At 33.3% G+C, this 12,326-nt stretch overlaps 1 protein-coding gene across 3 annotated transcripts in view; it reads left to right on the top strand.

Annotated features, from left to right (window-relative positions):
- Positions 1-11,843, top strand: part of LOC133334371 (uncharacterized) — a 46,481-nt gene extending 34,638 nt beyond the window's left edge. The window contains exons 6-8 of one of the 3 annotated variants that reach the window (XM_061542667.1): positions 3,115-3,345; positions 7,922-8,188; positions 11,783-11,843. In XM_061542667.1, the coding sequence (XP_061398651.1) occupies positions 3,115-3,345; positions 7,922-8,188; positions 11,783-11,811 (527 nt within the window). In that variant the 3' untranslated portion in view covers positions 11,812-11,843. Of the gene's footprint in view, positions 1-3,114; positions 3,466-7,200; positions 7,260-7,921; positions 8,189-11,782 lie in introns of those variants that run through there. The other 2 variants (XM_061542666.1, XM_061542668.1) reach the window with 2 other exon arrangements.
- The last annotated feature ends 483 nt before the right edge of the window (positions 11,844-12,326 follow it).

Raw genomic sequence — 12,326 nt, 5'->3', positions numbered from 1 at the left:
TTTCGATGTCTTGTAGATCCCTGAAAAACAATTCTTTAACCAATTCAGTCCTTAAATTATTCCTTAAGAAATCCACGTCTTGTAAGTGCCAATAATTTTTTTCTCTAAAAAATTCCCTTTTTGTAAAAAAATATTCTTTATGAAATCCACGCATTTTGGGTTCCTGGGAAAATAGTTTTTAAAAAATCTAGTCTTTGTTAACTTTTGATAAAAAATACTATTTTTTAAAAATAATTTTTTGTAAAAACTATTCCCTGCAAAAATGTTCTTTAAAGAAATCACGTTTTGTAACATATTCTTTAAAAATACAAACCTTGTAGATCCATGGAAAAATATTTTTTTAAAAAAAACCATACCTTGTAGATCTGTAGAAAAAATTCTCTACAAAATTAATGATTTCTATAAAAAATCCATGACTTTTAGATCCGTGGAAAAATATTCATTAAGAAATCCACGTCTCGGAAAAATATTATTTAAAAACTACGCCTTGTAGATACCTAAAAAAATATTCTTAAAAAACCACGCCTTGTAGATCCCTAAAAAAATATTCTAAAAACCACGCCTTGTAATTCGTTGGAAATATATTCTTCATATAACCTAGCAGGTCCCAGGAAAAATATTCCTAAAATAATCCACGGATTGTAGATCCCAGAGAATTTAATCTTTAAAAAATCCACGTCTTGTAGATCCCTAGAAAAATATTCTTTTAAAAATCCAAGTCTTAGAGGTCACAAGAAAAATATCCTTTAAAAATCCAAGCATTTTTCGAAGCTTGGAAAAGTTTACTCTGAAAAATCCACTACTGTAGGTCCCAGAAAATTTTTCTTTATAAAATACACACGGTGTAGATCTTTAGAAAAGTATTCTTTAAAAATGCCACCCTTTGAGGGTCCTTAAAATAATATTCTTTAAAAAAAACACGCCCTCTGAGATTCTTGGAAAATAAGTTCTTTTAAAAATACACGCCTTTTGGTCATTAGAAAAATATTCTTTAAAAATCCAAGCCTTGAGGATCCCTAGAAAAATACTCTTAAAAAAATCCATACATTTTGGATCCCCGGAAAAATATTCTTTGAAAAAATCCACATCTTGGATATCCTAGCAAATTATTTGTAATAAATATTCGGAGGTCCAAGAAAAATATTCCAAAATACCCCCAACGCTCTTTAGGTCCAAGAAAAATATTTTTAAATAATTCAAAGATTTGTAGGTTTTTGAAAAGAAAAATCTTAAAAAAAGCCACGTTTTGTGGATCCCTGGAAAATATTCTATTAAAACTCCACTGTTCGTCTATTTAATCCTTTTCAAATGTGCCACAAGAAACTGTGTAAATTCACAAAAATTTAGAATCAATTTTTTGTATATTTTTTTTATATATTTTTTATTTAATTTTTTTTATAAATATATTTTTGTAATTTTGTATAACTTATTTTTGCATAACTTATTTGTGTGTAGTTTTTTTTCCTAATCATTTTATGTTCATATTCCCCATATATGGTTCATACATAATTGCCTTTTTTCTGAATAATTACACTGTGCGACACGAAAATTTTTCAGGGGTTCTAATGTACCAATTCTGTTTAGTTGGAGTCCCTGGATCACGAAAATACCTTTGGTTTTTCTGGGTCACTTCGAAAATTAATTTTATAACGGTAAATATAGAGAAAATCGTGGTTTCATGGACTTTCCATTTGAAACTTGAATAACACATTTACTTTTTAACATATTTATATTATTCTTTTTTTCTTTCGAAGAGTACAATTTTTCCTTTCAAACAAGATATATATTTGGTAAATCGGTTGAGGATAGACTGAGTTACAGCGGTTGAAATGTGAAAAAATACGCATAAAATTACAAAATTTATTTTTCTTCGGACTGTACAATGAAATTATGATATCATACCATATAAGTTTTATTATATTACGGGGAAGAAAATTAAATTAGCTTTCGAAAATGATAAAAATCAAAAAAATCGGTTAAAAAATGGATGACTTATGCACATTTTTGTATTGATTCTATGCATATTCTCTAAAGGAAATATGGGTCTATCTCGTTTCCTTTTGCCTGCTACAAACATAACGGTTTGTAACAGGAAACGATACAGACCCATATTTCCTTTAGAGAATATGCATAGAATCAATACAAAAATGTGCATAAGTCATCCATTTTTTAACCGATTTTTTTGATTTTTATCATTTTCGAAAGCTAATTTAATTTTCTTCCCCGTAATATAATAAAACTTATATGGTTTGATATCATAATTTCATCGTACAGTCCGAAGAAAAATAAATTTTGTAATTTTATGCGTATTTTTTCACATTTCAACCGCTGTAACTCAGCCAATCCTCAACCGATTTACCAAATATATATCTTGTTTGAAAGATAAAATTCTACTCTTCGAATGAAAAAAAGAATAATATAAATCCGTTAGAAAGAAAAGAAGTTATACGCGTTTCAAAGTGAAAATCTATGGAACCACGTTTTTTCCTACATTTACCGTTATAAAACAAATTTTCGAAGTGACCCAGAAAAACCAAAGGTATATTCGTGGTCCAGGGACTCCAACTAAACAGTATTGGTACATTAGAACTCCTGAAAAAAATTTTAGTTTTGTTTTGTATCACAGTGTTATTCATTGACCATAGACACATCTGTGTGACATTTATGTGTGTATATATGTGTGTATGTTGCGACACAATTATTTCGAAACGGAATGGTTATGCATAAAATTACAGACACACAAACTGACACGAAAATTCCCAGGAATTTGCAAAATGTTGATATGAAAACTATTTACATAAGTTCGGGACCCAGGTTCGAGTTTGGTCCCACTCAATTTATCATGGTGGCATGTTGAAAAAATGAAAAAAAAACAACAACAAAACTGTTTTGCAATTTGTATTAATGTTTCCATTTTGCATATTTTCACACACATATGTGTTGTGCTCATGTGTCACAGGTGTCTCTCTCTCTCTGTCTCTCTGTGTATGAGTGTGTGTGCGTGTTGTATAAACTTTATGTTGTTTAAAAATTGTTTAACACTTCATTAAATTAAAAAGAATTTTTAACAAAACAAATTTATTAATTTATGTTTTTGTTTGTGTTGTTTTCCAGCTCGCCGTTCTCCCTCTCCCGCTGGTCGTGTAAGGCGCGCTGGCAGTGAACCCTATGTGCCACCACCATCCTACTTGGCTGGCCCTCCCCCAAGTGCATCTCGTGCCTCTCGCGCCCCATCTCTATTCGATCGTGCCCCCTCCGTGTTCGATCGTGCCGCCAGCTTGGCCCCCTTCACCCGGCCATTGTTCCGTGCCAGCTCGTTGGAACCCTTGGATGAACTCTTTGCCAGTAAGTCCGATGAAGAAAAGCCTAGAGTAGTAGTTGAGCGTGCTGGCTCTCCAAGTCCCACTCCTGTTAAGCCCGGTCGTTGGGGTCCCCGCCCCAATGAAGTTTCCTTCGATGCTGATGGTAAAGACGAATCGCAAATTTTTCCAAATTATACGTTTCATGTTGTTTGAGCGAAATTTCTGTCAAATTGGCAGGCCTTCGTGAACATGTTTGGAATGCTAAAAAAAGATTAATTTAATTGTTACGTTCGTTTGGCGTCTTTTGAATTGAATGGCCTAAATGCCTAAATGTCGTTTTTGTTTTCCAAATTTTTGGTGTGTAGAAATTATTCCCCATACAAAAAAAAAAACGCCAGCATTCTGAAGGAATAATTTCAAAAATACCAAGAAAATTCAATTGGATATCTGTTTAATGTTGAATGGGCTTGCAGCGTGTTCTTTGAATCTTTGTTGTGAATTTGGTTTACGTTTTTATTTAGCCGTACCAGCTGCCAGCAGCATCAATGCAAACTCTTCTACGTTATTATCGATTTTATTTTTTTATTTTCTTTTAAGTTTTTTTTTAAGTAGTGCCTTTAAATAATTTGAAGAATTTTGAAAAGAAAAAAATGCCGCCTAAAAGTATGCCATGAATTGCCTGCCTAAAGCCATGCCTTAATGCAAAAGCTCTGAAAGCTCTTAGGATTTATCTTGATAAACTTGAACAACAATAGTTTTTTTATAAAATTTTAAACGCCTTGTATGTCCTTTGAAAATCCACACCTCTGGTGGTCCTTAGAAAAATATTTCTGATGTATCCACGCCTTGTAGGTCGTTGGAAAAATATTTCTGATGTATCCACGCCTTGTAGGTCGTTGGAAAAATATTTTCTGATAAATCCACGCCTTGTAGGTCCTTGGAAAAATATTTTCTGATAAATCCACGCCTTGAAGGTCCTTAGAAACATATTCTTTAATAAATCCACGCCTTGTGGGTCCTTGGAAAAATATTCTTTAATAAATTCACGCCTTGTGGGACCATGGAAAAATATTCTTTAGTAAATCCACGCCTTGTGGGACCATGGAAAAATATTCTTTAATAAATCCACGCCTTGTGGGACCATGGAAAAATATTCTTTAGTAAATCCACGCCTTGTGGGACCATGGAAAAATATTCTTTAATAAATCCACGCCTTGTGGGACCATGGAAAAATATTCTTTAATAAATCCACGCCTTGTGGGACCATGGAAAAATATTCTTTAATAAATCCACGCCTTGTGGGACCATGGAAAAATATTCTTTAATAAATCCACGCCTTGTGGGACCATGGAAAAATATTCTTTAATAAATCCACGCCTTGTGGGACCATGGAAAAATATTCTTTAATAAATCCACGCCTTGTTGGTCCTTGGAAAAATATTCTTTAACAAATCCACGCCTTGTTGGTCCTTGAAAAAATATTCTTTAACAAATCCACGCCTTGTTGGTCCTTGGAAAAACATTCTTTAATAAATCCACGCCTTGTTGGTCCTTGGAAAAATATTCTTTAATAAATCCACGCCTTGTTGGTCCTTGAAAAAATATTCTTTAATAAATCCACGCCTTGTGGGACCATGGAAAAATATTCTTTAATAAATCCACGCCTTGTGGCACCATGGAAAAATATTCTTCAATAAATTCGCGCCTCTGGAGGTGCTTGAAAAAATATTCTCTAATAAATTCAAGTCTCTGGAGGTCCTCGGAAAATATTTTTTAATAAATCCACTCCTTGTGGGTCCTTGGAAAAATATTATTTAATAAATCCACGCTCTGTGGGTCCTTGGAAAACTATTCTCTAATAAATCAACGCCTCTGGAGGTCCTTGGGAAAATATTCTTTAAGAAATCCACGCCTTGCAGGTCCATAAAAAAATATTCTGTAAAAAATTCCTTCTTCAATGTCCTTGAAAGACCTTGGAAAATATTTTGCAATAAACCCGCGCCTGGTAGGTCCTTGGAAAATATTTTGCAATAATCCCGCGCCTTGTAGGTCATTAGAAAATAGTTTTTATTAAATCCTTGTGGGTCCTTGGAAATATATTCTTTAATAAATCCACGCCTTCTTAGTGGTCACTAAAAATATTTTTTAAAAAATCCACGCCTTTGGAAGGTCCTTAAAAATATTTTTTAAAAAATCCGCGCCTTATATTTTTTAAAAAATCCACGCCTTTGGAAGGTCCTTAAAAATATTTTTTAAAAAATCCGCGCCTTATATTTTTTAAAAAATCCACGCCTTTGGAAGGTCCTTAAAAATATTTTTTAAAAAATCCGCGCCTTCTTTTTTTTTAAAAAATCCACGCCTTTGGAAGGTCCTTAAAAACATAATTTAAAAATCCACGCCTTTGGAAGGTCCTTAAAAACATGATTTAAAAAAATCCACGCTTTGGAAGGCCCTTAAACATGCTTTAAAAAATCCACGCCTTTGGAAGGTCCTAAAAACAGGATTTAAAAAATCCACGCCTTTCGAAAATAATCGAGATAGACACATGGTTCCTTTTGAGAATATGCATAGAATCACTTTTTGAGTCGATTCTGTCTCCGTCTGTCTGTCCGTCCGTCCATGTATTTTTGTGAAAAATGTACAGGTCGCATTTATAATCCGATTTGGATGAAATTTGGCACAGGTCACTTATTTGGCCCAAGGACGAACCCTCTTGAAATTGGGAAAAATCGGTTCAGATTTAAAAATAGCTCGCATATATACATTTGCCCGATTTAATGTAAACGGTCCCTATATATCTTTCGATTTGCACGAAATTTGTTACAGCCTAATGATTTAGGTCTAGAAGGTGTGTCCTAATTTTCGTTAAAATCAGTTCAGATTTAGATATAGCTCCCATATATATTTTCGTCCGATTTAAGGTAAATGGTGCACCAAAGTCACTAAATATCTTTCGATTTGCACGAAATTTGGCACAACGTAATGAATAAGGTCTAGAATGACGTGTCCTAATTTTCGTTAAAATCAGTTCAGATTTAGATATAGCTCCCATATATATTTTCATCCGATTTAAGGTAAATGGTGTACCAAAGTCCCTATATATCTTTCGATTTGCGCGAATTTTGGCACAGGGTAATGAATTAGGTCTAGAGTGATGCGTGCTAAGTTTCATGAAAATCGGTTCAGATTTAGATATAGCTCCCATATATATTTTCATCCGATTTTGCCCGAAATTTGTCATAGCGTTCTGAATTAAGTCTAGAATGACGTGTGCTAAGTTTCGTGAAAATCAGTTCAAATTTATATATAGCTCCCATGTATATTTTCGTCCGATTTTATGTAATTGGTGCACCAAATTCCTTATTTATCTTTTGATTTGCACGAATTTCGGTATAGGGCACTGAATTAAGTCTAGAATGATGTTGCTAAGCTTCGTGAAAAGATCCATAGCTAGACCGATTGACCTAACGTACTAAAGTATTATAAATTAGATTCTGGCAAGTTTCCCTGGAATCGGTTCAGATATACATATATAACAAAAACGCGACGTCTGTTAGGATACTTGTGTAGAATATATCCAAAGTGGTGAAGGGTATCATATAGTCGGCCCAGTCTGACTTTACTACTTTCCTTACTGGTTTATTTTAGCCCTTCGCTATTCTTAAAAGCAATTCATGGCTTAATTTTTGTTTTCTTATAAATGTTACGATTTTTTTTTAAATTTTTTTCTACTTAAAATTCTTCAAATTATGTATATACCCTATCCTATTTTTAGAATTAGTTTTATTATTATTTCTCTCTATTTATGTAGTTAAGCAATTACCATCATTTGCCCAAAAAGCAAAACTGCTTACCAAATGCCTTACATTTTAATTCCTTTCTCGTTTTGTATTTTTAGTTAATCTCTTTCACAAAAACAGATTTTCATTTACATTTGTAGGGCTTTATGATTAAAAACAACAAAAATTCAGATCAAATTTCCTATTTCAAGACAAAGGGAGAATTTGATTTTTAATTCGCTTTACAGAAAAAAAAAATTCTTAACACCCTTAAAAATCTGGGTTGTCCATCATTCAGCATCATTTTTATTTCCATATTTATATTTGGCTTTTAGTCCTTATGATTTATTTCTACCCACCCTACCTTCCAAACAACCCCTTCCAACCCCTTCATCATAATCTTGGAAACAGGTGGCACGCATGGTGAAAAATAATCAAAATTATTGTTGACCAAAAGAAATTTGATTGTGATTCTGTTTTTCGTTCTTTACTTTTTTTCTTTCTCTATTCTTTTTTTTTCTAACTTGCATTTTAATGTCTACAGTGTAAAAACCAAACTCAAAATTCGAATTAGAAACTACACACATACATCTTTTTATTTATTTCTTAATCCCCGCTCTCTGTCTGATGTTACAACAATAATAAAACCAAAATAATAACGCTGCGTCACGCTCTCGCTCTCTCATGGCAACAACAAATGCGCACACCCGCACTTGTCATTGAAAAAAATAATTCGCACACACCTACACACACACACCATCTCAACTGGATAAATGCGCTAATGTCTCAACCGTTTTCCTTCAAAATCGTCGCCGTCGTCGCTGTTGCCCACCTCTGCAGGACTCCCTGTCTTCCACCCCAGAAACCGCTTCAGGGATTTGTTGGACCCCAACCCAAATGCCCCCATCTCGGCCTTCACTCGTGATCCCTTCTGGTGGGATATGGATGACTTAGCTCCCCTCCGTGCCGGCTCCCCCTTCCGTGCTGGCTCACCATTGCGCGCCTTGTCGGTGCCACGTGCCTCCAGCCCCATAACCAGAGATTCGTTCTTGTCGCCCGTTAAGAATCGTTATTTGTGGTCTAAGCACCCAGCCAGACCATTGACTCGTAAGTATTGAAAATTATATTTTTTATTATTAAATTAAAAAAAAAATAGTTTGTAGCTTGGAAAAAAAAACGTTTTGAAAATCCCTACGTAGATTTTTTTTAGATTCCCTGGCACAGAGTCCCTTTTGTAAATATTTAGTCCCCATGTAAATAAATTTGTATCGTTACATTGAAATCAAAACATAAAATAAACATTGTTTCAAAATTCTCAGGAAAATAAATCAAATTCAGCTGGGCTATTCCAAACCGATGATACTCCACTAACCTCTATTGGTGATATTGTGAATAGTAAAGTAATTGATCTACATGTTCAAAATCTAAAAATCCTAAAAACAAGTTTTAAAATTTTTCAAAATTGTTTTAAAATCTAAAAAAATTAAATTAAAAAAAAAATCTTTTTTTTTTTAATTCAAAATTTTTGGAAACATCCAAAAAATAATTTTACGTAAATTCAAAAAATATTTTTAATAAAAAATTTAAAGTTTTTAAATTTTTTTATGTACTAAATTTTTTTTTAATATTTTCGAATATAAAAAATCGAAAACATTATATGTACCCAAAATCTTTTAAAAATCGATTAAAGTCGTTTTCATACCCTTCACCACACTGTGGTACAGGGAGTCGTTTTCTAAGTCGATTTATGCATGTCCGTGCTTCCGTCCGTCCGTCTGTCTGTCTGTCCATGTTAAATTGTAAGCAAAGTACAGGTCGCATTTATTATTCGAATGGGATGAAATTTGGCATGGGTCACTTATTTGGCCCAAGGACGAACCCTATTGAAATTGGGAAAAATCGGTTCAGATTTAGATATAGCTCCCATATATTTTTTCGTGCGATTTAAGGAAAATCGTGCACCAAATTCACTAAATATCTTTCGATTTGTACGAAATTTGGCACAGGGTACTGAGTTAAGTCTAGAATGATGTGTGCTAAGTTTCGTGAAAATCGGTTCAGATTTAGATATAACCCCCATATATATTTTCGTCCGATTTAAGGTAAATGATGCACCAAAGTCACTAAATATCTTTCGATTTACACGAAATTTGGCACAGCATACTAAATTAAGCGTAAAATGATGTGTGCCAAGTTTCAGGAAAATCGGTTTCGATTTAGATATAGTTCTGATATATATTTTCGTCCCATTTAAGGTAAATGGTGCACCAAAGTCACTAAATATCTTTCGATTTGCACGAAATTTGGCATAGGGTATTGAATTAGGCCCAGAATAATGTGTGCTAAGTTTCGTGAAAATCGGTTCAGATTTAGATATAGCTCTCATATATATTTTCGTCCGATTTAAGGTAAATGATACACCAAAGTCCCCATATATCTCTCGATTTGCACGAAATTTGGCACATCATACTGAATTGAGTCTAGAATGATGTGTGCAAAGTTTCGTGAAAATCGATTCTGATTTAGATATAGTCCCTATATATATTTTCGTCCGATTTAAGGTAAATGGGTTACCTAAGTCTCTAAATATCTTTCGATTTGCATGAAATTTGGAAGAGCGTACTGAATTCAGGCTAGAATGATGTGTGCAAAGTTTCGTGAAAATCGATTCTGATTTAGATATAGTCCCTATATATATTTTCGTCCGATTTAAGGTAAATGGGGCACCAAAGTCCCTAAATATCTTTCGATTTGCCAGAAATTTTGCACAGCATACTGAATTCAGGCTAGAATGATGTGTGCTAAGTTTCGTGAAAATCGGTTCTGATTTAGATATAGCTCCCATATATATTTTCGTCCGATTTAAGACAAAAGGTGCACCAAAGTCTCTATTTATCTTTCGATTTGTACGAAATTTGGCACAGCATACTGAATTGAGTCTATAATGATGAGTGGTGAGTTTCAGGAAAATCGGTTTCGATTTAGATATAGCTCTGATATATATTTTCGTCCGATTTAAGGTAAATGGTGCACCAAAGTCACTAAATATCTTTCGATTTGCACGAAATTTGGCATAGGGTATTGAATTAGGCCCAGAATAATGTGTGCTAAGTTTCGTGAAAATCGGTTCAGATTTAGATATAGCTCTCATATATATTTTCGTCCGATTTAAGGTTAATGATACACCAAAGTCCCCATATATCTCTCGATTTGCACGAAATTTGGCACAGCATACTGAATTGAGTCTAGAATGATGTGTGCAAAGTTTCGTGAAAATCGATTCTGATTTAGATATAGTCCCTATATATATTTTCGTCCGATTTAAGGTAAATGGGGCACCAAAGTCCCTAAATATCTTTCGATTTGCCAGAAATTTCGCACAGCATACTGAATTCAGGCTAGAATGATGTGTGCTAAGTTTCGTGAAAATCGGTTCAGATTTAGATATAGCTCTCATATATATTTTCGTCCGATTTAAGGTTAATGATACACCAAAGTCCCCATATATCTCTCGATTTGCACGAAATTTGGCACAGCATACTGAATTGAGTCTAGAATGATGTGTGCAAAGTTTCGTGAAAATCGATTCTGATTTAGATATAGTCCCTATATATATTTTCGTCCGATTTAAGGTAAATGGGGCACCAAAGTCCCTAAATATCTTTCGATTTGCACGAAATTTGGCACAGCATATTGAATTGAGTCTAGAATGATGTGTGCAAAGTTTCGTGAAAATCGATTCTGATTTAGATATAGTCCCTATATATATTTTCGTCCGATTTAAGGTAAATGGGTCACCTAAGTCTCTAAATATCTTTCGATTTGCATGAAATTTGGAAGAGCGTAATGAATTAATAGTAGAATGATGTGTGTTAGATTTCCTGGAAATCGGTCCAGATTTAGATATAGCTCCCATATATATTTTCATCCGTTGTAGGCATCAAAGTCCCTATTTGCACGAAATTTCGCATATCGAACTGAATTAGGTCCAGAATGATATGTAATAAGTTTCGTCAAAATCGGTTTAGATTTAGATATAGCTCCCATATATATTTTCGTCCGATTTTATGTAAATGGTGCACTAAAGTCTCTATATATTTTTCGATTTGCACGAAATCGTGAAAATCGGTTCAGATTTATGACGTTGCTAAACTTCGTGAAAAGATATATATCTAGGCCGATTGACACAACGTACTGAAGTAATATAAATTAGTATCTGACAAGTTTCCCTGAAATCGTTTCAGATATAGATACATAACAAACACGCGACGTCTGTTAGGATATATATGTTGAATATACCCAAAATGGTGAAGGGTATCATATAGTCGGCCCAGTCCGACTTTACTACTTTCCTTACTGGTTTTAATCTAATTTTTTCTTCGAGAACTTAAATTTATCACCATATCACTGGTAGTGGAGTACCAACACAGCTTTCATACATATTTCAATTATATGTAGAACACATTAAAACCCAAAAGATATTCGGCCCAACAAAATATTGGTCGCCAAAAATTTTATTGGACCCTAATTTCCAAATTTTCTTTTTCTTTATTAATACAGAAAATTTGAAAAATTAAATTTTTTCTGTGTATATTTTCCTTATGTACATATGTAGATATATATCAGCAAATAATATTTAAAAAAAAATCTAACAAAAAATATATTTTTTTATTTCACTATTTTATCATTTTGCACAACTAGCTGCCGAAGAGGAAGAATTGTTTGAATAAATAAAAAAATACATAATAATAATAAAAAATATCACAAAAAAAAAAATCGAAGCACTATGCTGTCCATATATTTTTTATATAAATCAATTATTATCATCATCAGAATATCGAGCCAAATCAAACAAAATACGAAACTAACCCCTAATTATAGGCAATGCATTAAAGTCAAATAAAAAAATCAAACAAACGAACAATTGGTAAGATTTTCTTTTAAAAAGACACCCCATGTTTAGTAGTTTGTAGAAAGCATGGTTCCCAACATAAGCCTGTGTAGAAGCACTGGAAATGTTTGCTAGAGCATCCCCTACCCCAAAAAAAGAAAAGAAATTTCACACACACAATCACTCGATATATATACAACACAACACACATGCATTTATACACACACATGAGGAATTCTTGTTTCAAAATTTGCATCCTTTGAAAATAGTGTTCAAAATGTTGATATTGAAAATTTGGTTTTAGAAAATTTAAACTTTGTGTTAATCCTCTTCACACTTATACACACATACACA

This window comes from Musca vetustissima, unplaced genomic scaffold (assembly GCF_032173495.1).
Source record: "Musca vetustissima isolate MV318-11 ecotype Yass unplaced genomic scaffold, APGP_CSIRO_Mvet_v1 utg37063, whole genome shotgun sequence".
In the NCBI taxonomy this organism is placed as follows: domain Eukaryota; kingdom Metazoa; phylum Arthropoda; class Insecta; order Diptera; family Muscidae; genus Musca; species Musca vetustissima.
This window is presented reverse-complemented; position numbering and strand designations above follow the sequence as displayed.